Source organism: Glandiceps talaboti, chromosome 11 (genome assembly GCF_964340395.1).
Source record: "Glandiceps talaboti chromosome 11, keGlaTala1.1, whole genome shotgun sequence".
NCBI lineage: Eukaryota > Metazoa > Hemichordata > Enteropneusta > Spengelidae > Glandiceps > Glandiceps talaboti.
Genome location: NC_135559.1, coordinates 18,639,216 through 18,661,049, shown reverse-complemented (window position 1 = coordinate 18,661,049; position 21,834 = coordinate 18,639,216). Strand labels below are relative to the sequence as shown.

Below are 21,834 nucleotides of genomic sequence, written 5' to 3'. Positions count from 1 at the left end.
TTTAGATTCAAAAAGTCAAAAGTATTTGGTTTTACTATGATGGTTTATAGGGCTCAAAAAGAACACTGAAGTTTCTCAAAATTTTAGCAAGTGAAGTACATTATACTAACAGAAATATTTTCACTTACATCAATGATAAAACGTATGTACTAACACATAAACAATATGTTTTTTCAAACAGAAATAAACTTTTGTGGAAACGTCATCATTAAATGCTGTTTTTTTATGTATAGTTTTTATCTATGGGATGTTTATGAGCGTGTTTGCGTTCTTTTCTTTCCCGAAATAAAGTTTAATAATAATAATAAAATAATTACTTTTCAGACTTCTATCAAAAAGCTGACACAGGAACAGTAAAAGAAGTTTTATGAAGTATTTTCTGAGACAGAATTCTACAATTCTTGCCCTTTGACATGGAACATTGGAAATAAAATGTGTCTCCATTTTCTTATATTTATGACCAAAGCAAGCATACAATTGTTGAATCTGATCCAAATCAGAAGAATGGCGCCCTCTATGGCCATATCACAAAAAGCATGCAGCTGGGCAAATATTGTTGTTCATCACTAAAATTTGAGAATTTTAAGAAATCAACTAAATTTCTAGTTTCCTTCTGACTTTAATTGCCATTTCTAAGACATACAGACTACAAAATTATGATTATGAATTGAAAGTATCACCATTACGTAAACAGGCATACTTTTGCTTTTTTTTCACTCTCCAGTTTTTTAACCGAATTACCGACACATTACTTTTAAGGTGTTACAATGAGAAGCGTACAACTTACCACGTATTAAATGTCTTCCACATTGTCTTTCTGGTTTTAGAGCTATTTTTATCCAGTAAATAGGTCACAGGTACCAAGGTAGGACGATCACTGGTAAATGTCTACAGATATGATATTAATGAAATTAGGATATGTGAGTAAAATGTAGTATGGATAAGCAGACCTCAATATAGTCAAATGAACATAACAAAGACTTACTTTATGTATTAAAGGGACAATTGCACATTGTTACACAAGCTCAACAAGCAAACTTCGCTCATTTAGGGGGAGGGGGGTCTGGCATCAATGCAATTGCTGAACTTCATTTTTGTTCTTCTAACCAAATTTCGAAAACTTTCACGCCTTCAATGATAACAGGTTCTGTATTTACTACTGAGATGTTGATAAGTTCTAATGTTATATACAGTGCTAGGTTCCTGGTAGTATTTTAATGTGTTTACCATCACGTTTTACATCACATCAATTGTAGCACAGTAGTGGTGTGACCACTACAGTTTTCATCATGGTTTACATCGTTGATAAGTGTGTTATTCACACTTATGAACATTCGTTTAGGGGGAGGGGGAAGGGGGAGGGGGTTTGTCATAAATGAAGGATGTTCCTTAATCAAGCTTGTGCAATACTGTACGATCGTGCCTAAAGGGTATTAAAAAAAGAACATACAGTGTGAACTTTTACAAGAGAACAAAGAGGTGATTGATTTTATCTTGGCAACATTTTACTATGTTTAGTGACCCTGAAGAGTCCTTTTCTCCAATTCTGTATCACACAACTTCTCTCAGAGATGATCACACAATTTACCACAAGCTCAATACACAAACTTTGTTCATTTAGGACAAAATCCTCTCCCCTAAAATGAATGTTCAAAAGTGCGAAATCGACATGTTTATATATGATGTAAACCATGATAAAAATTGTAGTGATCACACCACTATGATCGGTACAATGTAAAAACACAGTAAGCATATTACTGTACTAACCAGATACCCGGCAAAGTGTATTGTATTTGCAGAAAACTTGTATCAACTTATCAACATTGTAGAAGATGATTGTCAACGTTTGGTGCACAAACTTACAAAATATTCATATTAAGTATGAAATGTTGGTGGGGAAAACTTCAAAACATTATTCAAATTAATGAAATTTTGTCAAATTTGGCCATGAAATTATTGGCGGGAAAACGTTTGGAGGGAGAATTTATAAATATTCAATTCATTACAAATTTTTTGTGAGGAAAAATATTCAAATTAGTTAAATTTTTGTCAAATTCTATTAATTTTTGTCGTGAAATTATTGGCAGGAAAACTTTTGGAGGGAAAATTTTGGCGGGGAAAACTTCACATAAAATAGTCTGACACTCACCTTTGGACACTGTATAATACTAAGTTGTCCACCTGTTGATGTAGCAAGGATCTTGGCATTAGGAATAACACGTGTATCTAATTTCAAACCAACAAATTTATCTTTGACTTCTGATGTCATGACAAGACTACCTGTATTAAGTGAGTACGCCATTAATGAACCACTGATGTTACATATGATGTAGTCAGATGCTGTGGCATCATGTAATCTGGTGATCTGTGATAAAAAACATAGTATATCGATCAATCATTTTACATTAGAGCTCAGGATTACTAGTTGGGGAGTTCATGGGTTTGAATCCCACTGGAGACTGGGGAGACAACAGGTGCTATGTTTGCCAGGCCTGGGTGACTCTGAGATAGCCTGTGGACTGACTGGGAAAGCCTTGACAGTTCCACAGCGATGTGATATGAAACAGGCAACATAGCCCTGTCACATAGTCCCAAACCTGGATGGATTTCTGTAGAATTGTATGACTGTGTTGATGTGTGTATATGTCAGTGGCAGCAATTCCAAGCAGAAAACAAAGTAACTGGATACAAAAACTCTGATTATACTGACTACTTTTACACCTCAGTGAGTTCCATCAAAGACAGTCAAATCTACCAAGACATAGTTTGTGATATTGAGTCTAAGTTTGTCTTTCTTCTTCTTGACACATAGAACTGTTAAGATAGTGTTAATATATGTTATCAACTTACATCAAATGAACAGACATCATTATCCAAACATCTCTGGAATTGTTCTGGTGTCAATTCTATTAAGATGTTCATGTCTGTCATCTTTACTTTCATCAGATCTACACTTACAAAGGTGATATGTGGACCTGTATAACAAATATATAGGGTACATTAATATGGAGTGCTAATACATGCACCCACACACACATACACGTGCACACACACATGCACGTACACATACACACACGTGCACATACACACATATGCACATACACATGCTCACACCACATGTACACACACATGCACATGCACATACACACACACACACACACACACACACATACATACATACATACATACATACATACATACAAACACACACACACACACCACATGTACACACATGTGCAATCCCAACATAGAACTGCAGCACACGCCCCATCCAGCCACATTCAATGCACACATGCACAAATGCATACCAATATACACATACATAGAGACAAATAAATCACCACATTAACCCTCCCCCACCCCACCAACTACACACTAACTCAGACAACATGACATGCTACCACACAACATCACATAATGATCATGTTACTAATCTATGCTAAATCTGGCAAAGACTGATAAAGTACACAAACACAGTTTTTAAACTTTCTATCATACCAAGTTACAAAATTGATACACACAGCATATACAAATGTTCAATTGTAAATACGTTCATTGAAACACAAAGATTCCCTTCAAAAGATATATTACATAAAATAATCGCTTCTCTACTTCTGAACTTTAACTATAAAACACATTTAGGATGATACAAACCTTTAGGATCATGGTGTGGGAATAGTAACATAAAGACCAGTTCCTGACCATCTGGACTTTGTTTGCAGGATAAAAGTCGACTTACTTTATTCTAGTTTAGGAAGATGAAAACACAATATTCAGTTTTTCAATAAAAAAAATTAAAACAAAAACATAAACTCAATAAACTCAATATTCCTTACAATTCAGTAACATGTCATAAACAAGTTGATAATGACAAAAGACAAATTTCATGTCACTGAAGGCATGCATATGCAGTAACATTATCAAGGACCACAATGAAAGTACGGTCGTTATTACAGGAAATTTCATCTTAGCGTGCAAATGCTATAAACGATGTGTCAAGATGAGTGAGACTGCAAGGTTTCATGTTGAGATAGACAAAATAAGATAACACACAAACATCCCTTACACAGTGTCTGCTCTGTAGACACAATAAAGATAACACACAAACATCCCTTACACAGTGTCTGCTCTGTAGACACAATAAAGATAACACACACATCACTTACACAGTGTCTGCTCTGTAGACACAATAAAGATAACACATCCTATATAGTTTGTACTATTTAATCTATTCATAAATATATATACACTCAATCCAAACTTTGTCACTATTTCAGTTTTGTATGATTTGTTATTATGATGTAGCCATGGCAACAACTTCATGTAACCATAGTGATGACCTTTCATTGTCCAATACTGACCTTAGCCGGTGAGTAATGACTTGTGGAGTAGAGAACCAGTTTTCCTGTTGTAGCTTCACGCTGTATTATGTGGATCAATGCACCAGATTTTGATACTATCAGAGGAGCGTACAGATAGGTCTGATAAAGATATAATCATTTGATTTATTATTTAAAAAATTAAAAAATTTTGTATCAAAATGCACTTTATACGACCAAAATATTCATGAGTAAATTGAGTTACTGAGTTTTTTACACAACCAGTTCAGTTTATGAGATATGGTTGCACTTTTACTCAGTCCTGTTTCAGAATTGCAAATTACCCTGATTTGACCACTAGGTGGCAGTATAACTAACTGTACACTGTAAGCCAATTTGACATACCACTGATGCAAAGTATTTTCTAGTGACACATTAACATGTTGTGTTCCCCTATCACTCACTTTGTGGTGACTGACATGAAAAGTAAGTTTTACCATTTTGACAAAATAAAATATTTTGTCTCTTATTTGAGAACACGCTTGGTTGTATCATCAGTAGTAAATAGCAATTCTGTTCCGTTCACACTTTATATGAAATTTCAGTCTATTTGGTTACCTAGGAAACAAGATGTAGGGAGTGGCAATATTAAAAGATACAATATCTGACAAGTCTCTGACACACTGTCTTGATAATTTGCAAAGCGGTAATTAACAGCTGAGCGAAAGTAGGAAATGGTCAACAGAGGTGACAGAATGGATGGAACCGAGTTCCGTTAAATGTGCCAGACTTGCAGATGACCAAAAGGAGGGGAGAATTCGGCCCGTCAACCTCCTCAGGAGATGACACCAAACCTGAACTGACTATGACATGATAGATACTGAACCTCTATCGAATGTTTGGAAAGTTAATAATAAAACAAACACAGTAATCTACAAATCAAACACTAAATAATGTATTGAAAGTACACACTCAGGTGAATGGAATTCAAAAAGGTCAAATTTTATCTGTGTCTTTTTGGTTGCCTAGGAAACAAGGGAGTGGCAATGTGAAAGGATACAATATGTGGCATCTCTGAAAGTCGCAGACACGGTGTCTATCTTGAAATTTCCTGATCCCTGGGGATGGAGGTGGGGGTGGGGGTGGGGGTGGGGGTATGCTGTAAAGTTTCAAATGAATCATTTTTTTTAAGAAAGTGAAATCTCATTTCATATTTGAAAATATCTGGCGATATTTTCAAAATCTAGATAAAAATGGATTATGTAACGTTATTTGGAAAATTTTCATATAAAAAGTACATATGCAGAAATGGAATAATTTTTTGAAAAATAGAATTGACTTGGGAAAATATTCAGAATATAAAACTCGGTTATCATTTTTTGCTTTCATCAAATTTTTCAATGAAAAAATCAATAAAAATCAAATGGCACTATGGTTGTTCTTGTTTCCTAAAAAATCAAGTAAGAGTCACTGCCAAAAATTTTTCATTTCTTTATTTTTTTTCATTCTGAAGCTCATGTTTCGACCTTTTTTTGTATTATGTCAACTTTTTAAATGTAAATTTATCTCAGTTCATTGTAATACTTTCAACAAAGTGTGATATAAGTTTTCATACCTCTAGTTTCGTAACAGGATCATACTCTTTATGCCATGGTATCTGTGTGTCAAATTTATAACCAGCAATTTTCTCTTCAGCCTCTTTTTAAATGTAAATTTATCTCAGTTCATTGTAATACTTTCAACAAAGTGTGATATAAGTTTTCATACCTCTAGTTTCGTAACAGGATCATACTCTTTATGCCACGGTATCTGTGTGTCAAATTTATAACCAGCAATTTTCTCTTCAGCTTCTCCACGCCGAGTTTCCATTGCTGGGTCTGACACTCCCTCTGGTCTTCTTGACTTACTACTCTTCTTACTGGTCCTAGATGGTGGTGTGTCTTTGAAAAATACCTAGAATAGTAAACACATAAATTATACTGTAGTACACCTCTGATGATGCCAACGAGAAGTTGGAAAAAAAATTGAGATTCGCTTCTCAGAAATGTTTTGACTCTATGAGTAGATATTCCATTACTATTTAAGTATGAACCCAGAGAGTCCATGGACATTCATTCTCACATTAATCATATTCCTTCATTTTCTTTTATTGACTGTATTTTCATCATTCATAAATTGATCGCTTTACTTCTGTCAGTCATTTGTTAAATTGAGTATATGATGGTTCAACAAAAAAATTCGGAAAACAGTTATTGACAAGGAAATTTCGAAAATATGTCAAATTGTGATTGGATAATTTTGGTGGTTAAAGGCCCATAAGTCAATCCCAGGTCCTAACATTAGTATCAGTGGAGTTATAAGAATTAGGTAAAATTATTTTTTTTTTGTTCTAAACCAACTCTTTCTATTACTCTACCACACAATTGTTTTTCACTTTGCATTCTTGAGTTATTTGATAATTACATCAATATCATGATTTTATGTCAGTTAAAATTTAATAATAAAGACTCATAGCAGTTCTTTTTACAATTTTTTTGTCACAACTTAGAAATCTTACTTCTTATTTTTGATATTATCATAAAATAATATTAAATGCAATATTTATACCAAATACATTATGTTTTTGTGATGTTTATCTTTTTAATATTAATGTAATAATGCAAAGTTTACAACATTTTTTTGTTTGCTGCGGCGACGTTCCCTTTAAATCAGTTGTAAACACATGAAATGTTTGTACAAACACAACTATAATAACAAATCTGTATTAAGAAATGGAATGTGTTCATTTCCATAGAAACCAACAGCCCTGGAAACATTTGAAAGTATTTTTGAAATGATACATAACTTAGGTAAACATTAGTGTAAACATAAAAGTTAATATTAATTCACCGATATTTTACCCGGTATATAAAGCGACAGACAACTTTCTGATTATTCTGGAGATATGTATCTGATGGATACAGGCTAGTCACGGTAAGTGCTTGGAAAATTTCTTTTGTTGAAAATATATTTTTACCCTTTTAAAAATATTTTTCACACAGTTGAGACACAGTAAATACTACAAAGAGTAGGAACATTAATAATAATTACTCTTTTCATATATTTTCAAAAATTTCTTTGATTTACAAGTTTGCTGTGACTGTATTAAGTTGTGAGTTTCTGCTAGCATGAATTTCAAAAGTGGCATAGTGCTAGAATTGTTTATATTTTCATTACTATTTTTTGAGTTTTTCATCATGTACGTGTACATGATTCTAGATACCATTATAAACTAGATTCTTACATTTGACTCTCAGCTTGGATAGAATTACAACACAACATTCTCACCATGATTTCGAAAAAAAAATAAAGTGATCACATTATTTCGTTTCAGTGTCTTTTTTGCTCATGTTACATCTGAAGTAAGTTAAAGGCCTGGGATTCAATCCCAGGTTCTCACAGTGTTATATAATCAGAGAAGTCATAAGGATTACATACAGGGTCATTCATGGACTAACTTTTTCTATAACTCTGTCAAACAACTGTTTTCCCAACCAAATTTTAGTCTTCATAAGACGTGGTTTTTATATCACAATGTGTAAATCTAACACTCTCTCGTTAGTGTTGTCTGATTAGTAGAGTTACAAGGATTACATAGAATTATTCTTTTTGTTCTGTACCAATGTTTTATGTAGCTCTGTAGAACTGTTATATTACCTAAATCTAAATCCTCATATGACATGGTTTTTATATCACAATGTGTGAATCTAACACTATCTCATTAGTTTTATCTGATCAGTTGGAGTCATAAGGATTACATAGGATTAGTCTTTTTTTCTAGACCAACTTTTTCTATAGCTCTGCCAGAAAATTGTTTTTTACACCAAGATTTTAATCTAAATTTGAACAGGGTCTTTATATGTCAAACCATGAAAATTTAGATATGACAGGGTTATCTTTAATCACATACAATGTATCATTCAGTTTTAATGCTTTATTACTGTCTGGTTCATATTGGTTTGGTGATTATGCAAACATTTTAGAACATCAATAACACAAAGAAATAAGTATGGTAAACTTTTTCCAAACACTACACTGAAATATTTGTCACAAATTGTAGTAAATAGACTAGGAAACTTAGTGACATTTCATGAACTCACTGCTGCCTATAACAAAAAACAAAGAGATATCATCCACATCATTATCATTCAAGTTTAAATCAGAAGTGTGTACCGTTAAAACAGTATTGAAAACTATCCTGCTGTACAAAGTCAACAAAATACTGAGGGTGTGGCCTAGAATTCATCACTATCTTGTTTTACACTGAAAGCTACGGATTATCTTGAAATTCAGATCATTTCCATGGTTACAATAGATGAATCTGTATGTTTCTCTGTCTCTTGTTGATTTGTGATGTTTTATAAACATTCAAGTATACCATATCTTTTAATCAATAAATTTTTCAGATATACAACTTTCCAATTAAATTTTGAAATCATACTGATCATTTATTAATATCAATTCATTTTCAGTTGTAAATGAGAGAGGAATGTCCATAAATTCTACCAACATGTGAAATGAACATTGACTACCACAAGTTTGAATCAAATTAGTGACCTATCAGAGAACCTGAACTTTGAACTTTGACCTTTGGTTGTGATAATGCGGATAGGTGACGAACCAGAACCTAAAGCCATAGCCAAGAAGGACACCATGGTCACGTTATTTGAAAATCTGGACGGTGAAGACGAGTACGAGGAAGGTCAGAAAGCATGTCCAACCGAAACATCATGTGTTGCTGTCGGTATACCAGGTGTGATTCTAGCGTTGTTGTCGGGATGTGCGTTCTCGATTGCTTCATTGTTTCTGTTGATGGCAGGCCAGGGCGGAGTTCCAAACTTTGAAATTTTATTCCTAGGAAACATTGCACTACTTATTGAGGCAGTTCCTGGCTTTCTGTGTTTGAAGTACAGTATATTTGCAAAGGATTTGAAAGATACATTTTTGATGATTACGGCTGGGATTGGACGGGCAACTGCCGATTGTTTTTGGTTTGTGTCACTATCGTATATACCCCTAGGTAGTAGTACAGCTATTAACCTTGGTCTTGCACCTATCTTCACTGGAATCCTCTCTGCAATCGTTCTTAAGGAGAGATGGGGCTCGTTTGAAATCGTCGTTGCACACGTTAACATTGTTGCGTTTTTACTCCTAAAGAGGCCAAAGATTATATTCGGTGACTTGTCTCCTGAGAATGACGACGATTACCCACAATCTCTCGGTTTTTTATTTCTCGGTGCTTTCATGGCGTGTTTTTCGTCGTTCATCCAATCAATCGTGACAGTAACAGTACGTTTTCTAGATGAACGCGTCAACATTTTCGCAGTCGTATTTTACCAAGCGTTCATTGCAATGATCGTAACGCCAGTCGTAATGAATATAATCGGGACACCAGTATGGGATTTAGATGCTATGACTGCTGGAGTGTGTGTTGGGAACGTACTTGCGTGGACGATGGCTAACTGGGCGTTTTACTACGCCTTACAAATAGAGAAAGCAGCGACAGTAACTTTTTTACGAAATATAAACGTTTTAGTAACGCTTACACTGGACTGTATAGTATGGCAAGTGTTTCCAACTGTGTTTGATATTATAGGAGGTTCCCATGTTTTGACCGGTACTATAGCCGTCGCTATGTCAGCTTGTTACAGTAGAAAAGAAGCTCTCAACAATATGACTCTTTAACCTTCAATTTCCCGCCAAAATTATAAACATCATTTTCCCGCCAAAATTGAAGTGCTACATATTTCAAAAAATTGCTGCATTTTTTTGCAAATTTCATAAATCAGATTTCATATTAAATTTGACTACAGGAATTTGATTTTATAAATCATACACTAGCTGCAACTGGAACGTGGTTTTTTTTTTTTTTCAAAAACTGTTTTGTTAAATACAAAGACTTAATCATAAAATCATGTACTATGAACAGTATTGAATCACCTGTGGGTAAACATTCTTGTGTACACAGCAGTACACATAGTATGGTGTAATGTAACCAATCAAATTGATTTTTTAGTCCGTACCAAAAAAATCAGTGCCCCAAATGAATCACAATTTCAACTTATTACTATACAACTTATAGATGAATAGACCCCTAATTGATATGTACAATGTCTAATTATTGGTATTTTAACAATTTTCAGTGAATATATTGTTGGTTGTCTGATAAAAAAATGATAAATACCCTAGGTAGTGCAAATTTAAACACTAAATATTCAAGAAAATTCACGTAAACAAAAACTAAATATTGTTATTACAACTTTGTGATACAATTTACATTCTTAACTCTGTATCAATTTCTCATACCAGATAAATCTACAACACTAAATGGTATTTTTTTTGGTCAAAGTAAACTTTTTATCAGTATTATTCTCTTTTTGCTGTATTTAATTGTAAATATCGTTAAGTATTTTATATTTATTTTTCAGTCAGGTAATTTTTGATGACAGCAGGCCCTACAAGTGCAATAAACTGCTTACCAATGCTGCAACGCAACAATAAGATATGCAAATATGTGTGACCAGTTTTGGGGTTGTAAATAGTTTTATTTATTGTATTTAATTTAGGTTTAATATCCGTAACATATAGTTAAATTAATGTTCTTTTATTTATCAAAGTTCAGTAAGCTCTGTGACGATGACATAATTTTGGTGGAAAGCACTCTCTAATCAAACAGTCAAACTTTTGTTCCATTTTGCAGGAGACATCAAATTTTACAAAAAGTATACAACTTTTTTGAAATATTTTGAAAAAAAATATATTTACAGTGTCATTTCATAAAGTTAGAGCAGAAGTTTAAAGTTCATGACACAAGTTTTTGTTGTGTCATAGTTCAAAGGTTGCAACTCGTCTTTTACACATTATTGGGACGTGATAAATAAAGTCACAATTTCTGTAAAGTCACAATTCAAAAATAAAGTAAGACACTTTACATAGCGATGTCAAAGTTCAAAAGTGAAAGTATAGATCTCATCTTTGTCCCTACAATAGGATGTCAAAGTTTGAAGTTCAAAGTTCAATTTAAAACTCACCTTCAATCCTATATTGGGATGTCAAAGATCAAAGTTCAAAACTCACCTTTGGTCCTATATTAGGATATCAAAGTTCAAAGTTCAAAGTTTAAAACTCACCTTTGGTCCTATATTGGGATATCAAAGTTCAAAGTTCAAAGTTTAAAACTCACCTTTGGTCCTATATTGGGATGTCACAGTTCAAAGTTCAAAGGTTAAAACTCACCTTTGGTCCTATATTGGGAGTTGGAATGTAAGTTTTCTCTGTTAGTTCAAGTCTGTATTTTTTGTACGGTTCAAACCATCCAAAGTGAGATAGACTTTTCCTGTAATAAAGTGAAATACAAAATATCGTACATAGTTTATGTGATCATTCTATGATTATCATCATTTTTACACATACGACACAACTGCATGCATTAATTTAATATTTCACTCATATCCTGGATCAGATGCTGTGGCAATGAAGCATAAACCATCCTACCTCCACGTGAATACACTATCAAAAGTTTGTCTCAGAGATTACTATTTGGAAAGAACAGACACGTGATTCAGAATCCTGTACAGTGAGCCCTCTAGTGGTAGCCAAATTTTATTGTTGTGGGTCAGAGTGATAAAAACTGGCATTTCTTGTGAGTCACCACATAGTAAGAGATAGGAGAACACAAAATTTTGGTGCATCACTAGAAATTGTGTGCGTCAGTGGCATGTCAAATTGGTTCAGAGGGCACATAAGTGTGCTAGATATTCTTGCAAGAGAAGTTGCCCAACTAAGTTGAACCAACTTGTCGTCTAGCTAGACAAAAATCTACATATTATTTTTTGCCTCAATGATTATATAAATATATTACTAATATTGTTTTATTTTATCATCCGACAGGACTAAAATCTTATTAACATTGGTACATCTTATCGTCAGGTGTAACAACAATTGAACTGCAAATTTTCACTTATACCCCATTGGCAGACATGCTTTGAAAAAATTATACATTCTTACAATATACATAATTTTGTAACTATCAGCTAAGATAATGTCAGCTAACATGAAGCAATATACATAATTTTGTAACTATCAGCTAAGACAATGTCAGCTAACACGAAGCAATATACATAATTTTGTAACTATCAGCTAAGATAATGTCAGCTAACACGAAGCAATATACATAATTTTGTAACTATCAGCTAAGACAATGTCAGCTAACACGAAGCAATATACATAATTTTGTAACTATCAGCTAAGATAATGTCAGCTAACACGAAGCAATATACATAATTTTGTAACTATCAGCTAAGATAATGTCAGCTAACACGAAGCAATATACATAATTTTGTAACTATCAGCTAAGACAATGTCAGCTAACACGAAGCAATATACATAATTTTGTAACTATCAGCTAAGATAATGTCAGCTAACACGAAGCAATATACATAATTTTGTAACTATCAGCTAAGATAATGTCAGCTAACACGAAGCAATATACATAATTTTGTAACTATCAGCTAAGATAATGTCAGCTAACACGAAGCAATATACGTAATTTGGCATTGACCTGCCAAGATAATGATAGTTTACACAATGTAGTAATGTTGGTAAGATTTTTGTCAATCCTTACATTGAAAAGAAGCAGTTAGATTGAAAAAAAAAAATAATTGTGTGTTTCCAATAACATGACCTCAGAAAATTAGGTAGGTAGGGCAGAATTTTATTTCATTTTCTTCACTTTTTTATTTTTTTAAATTAAAAAAAAAATATTGCTTTGACCCAAAAACAAACAAAATTTCAGTCAGAGTACCCCTTCTATGAAAGTTTGATGACATATGTACAGACATCGCTGGGGAAAGAAAACAGATGTGCATGAAGGTCAAGAAGACAAAGAATTTCTTATCGTTTTGTTTTAAATATTTTTTTTAAAAAATGTTTCGGGTTGGAGGCTTAAACTAGGGTGGTCAGGTTTTTGGAAACACACAATTTTTTTTTATTTTTCCTAAGTCTAAGTAAGATTGTAAATAACTATATCAACACAGTTAGACTGAATTAATCATTTTAGACTACAAGCCATGATTTATAATTTCCTGATTATAATTTCCTCCTCGTCATTCTATCTGTAAATATCCCTAAACTCTGATACCCTATCTTCAATAAATTCCCTGAATCCATGACTTACTTGTTGTATTTCCATACAAAGATATAGCCCTGATTATCCACTGTGATCATGTGACCATTATTTTTTATAAATCCTATGTAAATGAGTTGACCTTTGTGACCTCTGAAGAGTTCTGCTGGCAGCTCCTGACCAATCAGATTGGGTGGTTGGTCTGTGTCCACCTAGTCCAGTAAAAAAAAATAGCATTATTATTATAATGTCCATCTGGAACAAAAGTGAAGCTGGTTTTGCTGAAGCAGTACTTCTCACACTAATGGAAGTTTTTCACCAACCCTACAGTCCCCAGATGTCTCTAAAATACTAGAAGTTAATTTGGCAAAATTAGCATACAAGAGACCTGTTGTAGACTAGGACAAAGCATCATGGGTAAATAAACAGTAACACAAGCTCCACAACTGAGTTGCCATCAACGCTGGTTGGACAAAGTTTTAAGATGTGTGAAGCTCCTTACGTTGTTTATTTACCCATAATATCTCACTGTCTTTAAAATAGACCTCCTCTTAGTAGTAAGATTTTCAAAATATCTTGAAAAACGTTTTGAGACATGAAATAATCATTCTGTGAGGTGTCGACTAAACCTCTCTCTATATCACACTTTATGACATCACTGGGTATGTGATAAGGAAACTTACAGTATCTTAGAAGAGTTTCAAAATATTGAAATATTCTTGATACGAGTACTGAAAAAATTCACCCTTTGAGGTGTCGACTAAACTTCTCTCTATATCACACTTTATGACATCACTAGGTATGTGATAAGGAAACTTACCACATCTTGGAAGACTTTCGGAGTACTGAAAAATTCACCCTTTGAGGTATCGACTAAACCTCTCTATATCACACTTTATGACATCACTAGGTATGTGATAAGGAAACTTACCATATCTTGGAAGACTTTTGGAGTACTGAAAAATTCACTCTTTGAGGTATCGACTAAACCTCTCTATATATCACACTTTATGACACCACTAGGTATGTGATAAGAAAACTTACCATATCTTGGAAGACTTTCGGAGTACTGAAAAATTCACCCTTTGCGGTATCGACTAAGCCTCTCTCTATATCACACTTTATGACATCACTAGGTATGTGATAAGGAAACTTACCATATCTTGGAAGACTTTCGGGGTACTGAAAAATTCACCCTGTGAGGTATCGACTAAACCTCTCTCTATATCACACTTTATGACATCACTAGGTATGTGATAAAGAAACTTACCATATCTTGGAAGACTTTTGGAGTACTGAAAAATTCACCCTGTGAGGTATCGACTAAACCTCTCTCTATATCACACTTTATGACATCACTAGGTATGTGATAAAGAAACTTACCATATCTTGGAAGTCTTTTGGAGTACTGAAAAATTCACCCTGTGAGGTATCGACTAAACCTCTCTCTATATCACACTTTATGACATCACTAGGTATGTGATAAAGAAACTTACCATATCTTGGAAGACTTTTGGAGTACTGAAAAATTCACCCTTTGAGGTATCGACTAAACCTCTCTCTATATCACACTTTATGACATCACTAGGTATGTGATAAAGAAACTTACCATATCTTGGAAGTCTTTTGGAGTACTGAAAAATTCACCCTGTGAGGTATCGACTAAACCTCTCTCTATATCACACTTTATGACATCACTAGGTATGTGATAAGGAAACTTACCATATCTTGGAAGACTTTTGGAGTACTGAAAAATTCACCCTTTGGGGTATCGACTATACCTCTTTCTATATCACACTTTATGACATCACCATTTTCAAGACCAATTGCAATATGTCTCTGAAAGATTGAATTTTGATAATGATTAGCAGACATAATAATAGTCTGGGTTCAATCCGTATTTCACTGCCTATAGTAATTTTGTTCAACTTTTTCAATCTTCAAAAATAATACTAAGGACTTAAAGAGCCCGGAGACAAAAATTTCTGTGGAGTTAAGTAGCCCTTGGGATGACATTTCTGTGAATCTAAGGTACTAATATATTTTAGCTACATATATTTGTGGAAATAGTAGTTTTGGACTACAATATTCCTAAATGGTATATAACAGCATTATTTCAGAAATACATATTTTTTGTGAATTTAATGTAAATTTGTAGTTATTGAGTAACAAAACTAAATCCTATCTGATCAAAATATCATGACGGAGTTGCGTCGTTTGGGATTTCAAATGAACAAAGTAGTACCTGAGATCCTAGTAATGTAATTGATGGATGGAAATCAGCCATTAGTGGCCCGTACACTGCTGATTGGCTGCCACTTTCTGCTAGTGGACCTAAAAGGAAACATTCAAAGTTGTAAAACAGTGTAAACGGATGGCTTCCTCTTCTGATGACCGTTACAGTCAAGTATGGACAACCCTCATACATGTATATTGTTTATTATTTTTTTTAAATATTTTTTTTTTAAAATTTGTGTTGAGACTGGTCACAGCAATTTTTTTATACAGACAAATACACACAATCACACATTTCTAGAGTTCCATTCAGGTTTGGAACTACCTGACAGGGCTATGTTGCACACTATATCACGTTGCTGTGGAACTGTCAAGGTTTTCCCACTTAGTCCACAGGCTATCCCAGAGTCACCCAGGCCCAGCAAACATAGCATCTGTGGGCTTCCTTTAAGTAATCATCCCTGACTGTTCAAGTCATTACTCCTGGAGTTCCCCCAAATTTGCACTCGTCTTGTGAGTGAGATACATGTATATTAACTTAGGACCTTCGCTGTGCTGTATTGACTATGCACTCCCAAAATAAAAATGAATTAAAATATTTTATTTATGTTCAATGAAGTGTCAGCCAAACAATAACATTTCTATGAATAAATTACCTTGTTGGAAATTGAAATCATATTTGTCAGCATCCATAACTACGACTATTTTCAACTGTGAGGGCAGTACACCATCTTTCTCATGTTTGATCTCCAAATCTTTGACATCTTTCTGTGAAATACCTGCAGGCACCATGGACCAAACTAACAATGTCTTCTACAGAATATTCAAAAAAAAAGAAACAAGAAAACATCATTCATGACAGCTGTAATTCAAATGATAGAAATAAACAAAAGAACGTCTGGACATCTCCAAACTTTGCTGTATGAAAGCTAGTTCTTTGTCCTTTTAAAATAATGAAAGAATTATGGGGTTCACTGTCTTGTTTTCAAGAAAACTGACAATATTTTTAATTTCCCATAGCGTTAACACAGTATTCGGCAGCCATATTGGATTCTACAGCCATATTGGATGGCAGCCATATTGGATTCTAAGATGACTAAATTTGATATCATTTTAACCTCTATTTCAAAACAAATTTAAAGGTATTGACCCATGATTTTATTTTTTGATTTTAACTAACAACAGGTTTAAGTTTAACAAACAAACTAACAACAATTTAGTTTAAGATTTTTATATATGAGTTACATACTATAGTATGGAAAAGAGCAATTTACGTTATAATGCAATCAAAACAAAAAGAGATTATAATTGCTCTCTGTATCTAAACTCACGTAAAAATATTCAATCAAGAAAACTATTTTACTTAATATATACTTATAACATTAGCCTATTTCATTGTAATGTTCTTTAATATCTTTATTTCACTTATATACCCAACCTTACTATGTTAAGAGAACTACAACCTAACCATTAAATATCAACTTATGCATATCTTGTTTTAATACAGAAGACATTCTATCAGAGAGAGAGAGAGAAAGAGAGAGAGAGAGTGAGTGAGAGAGACAGAAAGAGAAGACAGACAGAGACAGAGAGTGATGAGAGAGCGAGCGAGACAGAGAGAGACAGAGAGAGAGACAGAGAGAGACAGAGAGAGGGAGAGAGAGAGACACACACACACACTCAGAGAGAGAGAGAGAGTGAGAGAGAGAAAGAGAGAGAGAGAGAGAGAGAGAGAGAGAGAGAGAGAGAGAGAGAGAGAGAGAGAGAGAGAGAGAGAGAGAGAGAGAGAGAGAGAGAGAGAGAGAGAGAGAGAGAGAGAGAGAGAGAGAGAGAGAGAGAGAGAGAGACAACAACAACCCTTTGATTTTCTAGATAAGTACTTACAGACTCATTAATTGATATAATCTGTGAGTTATCTAAACTCCATGTAATAAATACCACTGCATCACTCTCTGGACTCTCATTGTTAATAAGTCTGATAGCTTTAGGTGGATTATACCATAGATCATATACCAATATATCACCTACAGAATAATAAATATATATAGTTAGTACACATTAGTTAATCTCAATTTTTGTTGTTAAAGTTACACTGGCTGGTTGGAATTCAATACTTTGAATTATTTTGACAAACATTAAATACTTATACATAACTAATCTAGTATTGGCTTATTGGGGATACATGCTATAAACTGCACTAAAATACACCTTATGACATTGTCTTGGCATGACAAAGCTTCAGGTGACCTCTGGCAGAAGAATGACCCACTAGGATTGACCCCTACTATGAGATGATGTCAGAATACAGTGATCAGAACAGAAGTAATTTATGCATGGTGACCTAATCAATGGATGACGTACAATGCTAACACTTCATTGGTTGAGATAAGAGTACACCGACATGACCCAGGAAAGTCTGACATAAGTCCATAAACAGATGCACATGTTTGTATCTAGTCTTGATGAAAACTGTACACTTTAACATGTAATAATAATAATTTTATTTGTAGTGGATAGTTCTCTATGTATATAAACACTTGTCTCCCAAGAAGTCTAGTGAGGGCCATCCCTCATGGGTTCAGTGTTAATGCAGGTGGAAACTCAAGTACTCGGGAAAAACCTGCGTTGTTCAGTACAGTCAAACTGAAAGACACTCTGCTTACTTAGAGCGTGGTAAATTTAATCAAACACTGAATGGATTCAAACCGATCACAGTGGTAAGAGGCAAATGGTTTAACCACTCAGCCACCCACAACTCTAGACAGTATGCCCTGTACAAATGCACACAAATTTTAATATATTATGATCAACTGATAAATTTGTCTGGATAAGGAATGAACAAGAACTGTTATAGTAAACAGCAGCAGCCGTCTGATTCACACACACACACACACGCATGTATGTGTTAAGTACAGTGTAGTATGTGTTAAGTAGTATGTGTTAAGTGACACTTAAACTTTAAAGCCTGACAGTATCACATACGGTAACTTTCAGAAATTTCTGGCAAAATTTAAAACATTTGTACAGTGATGGAGCCTTGGAGATATATAATACCCTATTTACCATGTGCAGTTCCCATTGCAAGTAGTCGATGGTTTGGAGCTACAGCCGCACTTTCTATTCCCTTCGTTTTCTTCCCTACTTTAATGTCAGATGGAGCGGGATAAATTTCCTGAAACATGAATGGAACACGTGATAATTCATTCAATCAAATAATAAATCAATCAATAAATCGATCAATGAATCGATCGATGAATCAATTACATGTTCACTTATCCCTGTGCTCTGCACAACTTACATACCACCTAGGGTCTCGCATCCCTAACTTTGCACAATTTGTAGACTCCCTATCTTTGCATAATTTACATACCTCCCAGTATCTGGCCTCCCTATCTTTGTACAATAAATACATACCTCCCAGTACCTGGACTCCCTATCTTTGTACAATAAATACATACCTCCCAGTATCTGGCCTCCCTATCTTTGTACAATTCATACATACCTCCCAGTACCTGGACTCCCTATCTTTGTACAATCGATACGTTGTAGAGAACGCCGCCTCTGACCTGAGGTCATATGGTATGATGTCATGGAACTGTAGTACTTTCACATCAGACTCATCAAAACTCTTCTCTCTGGAACACCACAAAAAAGGTCATGAGGTCACACAAATTTGCATATGAATGTGTTCTGTTAGTCACAATTCGTATAAAGCCCTTTGTGGTAGTGTAAACTCTGTGTGGTCAACACTGAAGTTGTAAGGACACAGTGAACACACCTGTTAAACAGTTCTACATGTTTTCCAACAATGTAAAATAAATCCAATACCTTGTATTCAAGACACAACACCTTGTCTGAAGTGGTGAATCGGGAATACTTACCACCCACCTATCAACATATACACCCTACACAGGTTTAGCCCTCTAGAGGGCACAAATCATTGGGAACATAGGATCAGAATTTTGCTATGAAGTTAATAACTGATAATAGCTGTGCAAAGACAAAACTTACACGATAAATAATGTGTAACAATAGATGTTTACTTACTCTTGTGGAGGGGGTGGGGGAGGAGGAGTGGTTTGTTGTTGCTGTGATTTAGGTTTTGGTTGTTGTTGTTGTACAGGTGGTGGTGGTGCTGGTGGTTCCCTTGGTGCTAATGTGTGTATTGGTAAAGTATGCCGCCATAGTTCTTTCCTGAAAATACAACAGAAATGAAAGTGAGAACAAAGTAGAGAACATTTCAACAAATTGAAAATTAATGATTCAAAGATAACTGCTATTCATGTGGAAAGGATTTGTGTACTTGTTCTTTAGGAAGTGGGACCAAAAATTGTGAGCAGTCAAAACTGAGGTATGAAATTAGTTATTCCATGGAAGTATCATGATCGATGATACTTCCATGGTTGTTCATAGAAAGAGGCTGGACATGAGAGGATGTCAGTAAGTATTGAGTAGGTAAAATCTCAAAACCACTAAAATCTTTTTTTTAGTGGTCTGAAGTAAAATCTATCCGAGTGTCCAGATATTTTACCAAGGTTTTCCAAGATGATGCAATGGCCCACATCAAAGATACCCTATAACTGTACAAAATCAACTTGATGTTTCTCTGAAATCGCAAGTAATTGTAGGTGATGTAAAATCATGAAATGACTCTCCAGAAACCAGTTTATGAAAATGCCTTTATTTTCTGGAGTGGTGTTCCAATGAACTGAAAATATATAAGAGAATAAACTAAAAGACACTAATATTACCTTTTATTAGTCCTTTCTTTACAATATGTACGGTGTGTCTTTGTAATCATATTATAGGCTGGGTCATCTTCTGGTCTACCCTGGGGATCATCCGTAGCTACATGCTGTCATGAAATATACATCACACATGTCAATCATAATTAGGAAATATGCATCACACATGTCAATCATAATCATGAAATATACATACATGTCAATCATAATTATGCAAATAAACATCATACATGTCAATCATAATTATGAAATAAACATCACAGGTCAATCATAACTGAGGACAAAATGTCACTTTCTTATCCAATCATACACACGTAATCTGCACCTCTCAAAGAAAAAAATATTTAATCAATAGGTCAATGGACTTTGCAGATGACTTGAAGAACATCAGATTTTAAATTTATAATTCCATAACTAATATATTATAGCTGTCAATCTGATATTAATTTTCAGTTATTTTGTATTTTGTTTCTTGAGTTTGTTATTTTATATGTAACACAAAGGAAGGGAAATTATGGTGATGAACATAAATTCTGTGTTATTTTTACAGAATATTTTTGAAAAAAGTACAAAATTAAAGTTGGCAAAATATCAAAGCTATGTAATCTTTGACATACTATATGAATGGCAGAATGTAAGATACATTGTGTCATTCAACTTTCAATGGTTTGGCCATTGCGCAACTCATGAGGGCGCCCCTACATATGGTACACATATGGTACATCTTACAGACTATTAAATAGACCTGTTGCAGGTTCCAAAATGCATCACGTGTCTCCCAATAAAATGCCATGCAAGGGGGTTCGCATGTGCTACTCAGGGGCCGGGATGGTTGTCATCTGACCATACCCTGGGTTTACCAGTAAAATCCTTATAGTTAATAATATTTCCCTTGCAACAGGAACTATAGTGTTAAATTGGCGGTCTCAGTGGGGCTAGTTTAGTCATTATTTCACTACGCTCAATCCCACAGGAACAAGAAACTTCTCTTACTGTACACACCTTCATACACAATTAAAAAGGTCAACATGTCTTTCCATCATTTCATAATGAAAATGTTATTTCAAACGTAAAAAAGATAAAAACAAACCTAAATGTAACAACAAAAGCAAAGCCAATTCATGCAATGCATCTTGGAACTGGAAAGTCAATGCTGGTTGCAGTATCATGTTTCATCTTAGTTTGACTACAGTATTCTCCTTACCTCAGCTGTGTTGATAGTTAAGTGATCTGCCATCTTCTTTGCCATTCGTTGTAATGTCAGATATTCTAGTACTGTATCTCTGGTCATTTTGCCAGTCATCTACAATAAATTACAACATTTGTCATCACACTTTTAATAGTCATCTCAAACAGAAACTTAGAATTACAG

General features: G+C 34.2%; 1 protein-coding gene across 1 annotated transcript in view; it reads right to left on the bottom strand.

Annotated features, from left to right (window-relative positions):
* Positions 1–21,774, bottom strand: part of LOC144442102 (uncharacterized) — a 23,762-nt gene extending 1,988 nt beyond the window's left edge. The window contains exons 1-18 of the mRNA XM_078131372.1: positions 21,667–21,774; positions 20,469–20,572; positions 19,765–19,911; positions 19,220–19,352; positions 18,781–18,889; positions 17,602–17,741; positions 16,374–16,530; positions 15,728–15,816; positions 15,205–15,321; positions 14,527–14,664; positions 13,534–13,694; positions 11,595–11,694; positions 6,087–6,272; positions 4,362–4,481; positions 3,655–3,745; positions 2,851–2,975; positions 2,150–2,365; positions 788–888 (exon numbers count right to left, since the gene is read on the bottom strand). Coding sequence (XP_077987498.1) covers positions 788–888; positions 2,150–2,365; positions 2,851–2,975; positions 3,655–3,745; positions 4,362–4,481; positions 6,087–6,272; positions 11,595–11,694; positions 13,534–13,694; positions 14,527–14,664; positions 15,205–15,321; positions 15,728–15,816; positions 16,374–16,530; positions 17,602–17,741; positions 18,781–18,889; positions 19,220–19,352; positions 19,765–19,911; positions 20,469–20,572; positions 21,667–21,765 — 2,333 coding nt within the window. The 5' untranslated portion in view covers positions 21,766–21,774. The remainder of the gene's footprint in view (positions 1–787; positions 889–2,149; positions 2,366–2,850; positions 2,976–3,654; positions 3,746–4,361; positions 4,482–6,086; positions 6,273–11,594; positions 11,695–13,533; positions 13,695–14,526; positions 14,665–15,204; positions 15,322–15,727; positions 15,817–16,373; positions 16,531–17,601; positions 17,742–18,780; positions 18,890–19,219; positions 19,353–19,764; positions 19,912–20,468; positions 20,573–21,666) is intronic.
* Between the last annotated feature and the right edge of the window lie 60 nt (positions 21,775–21,834).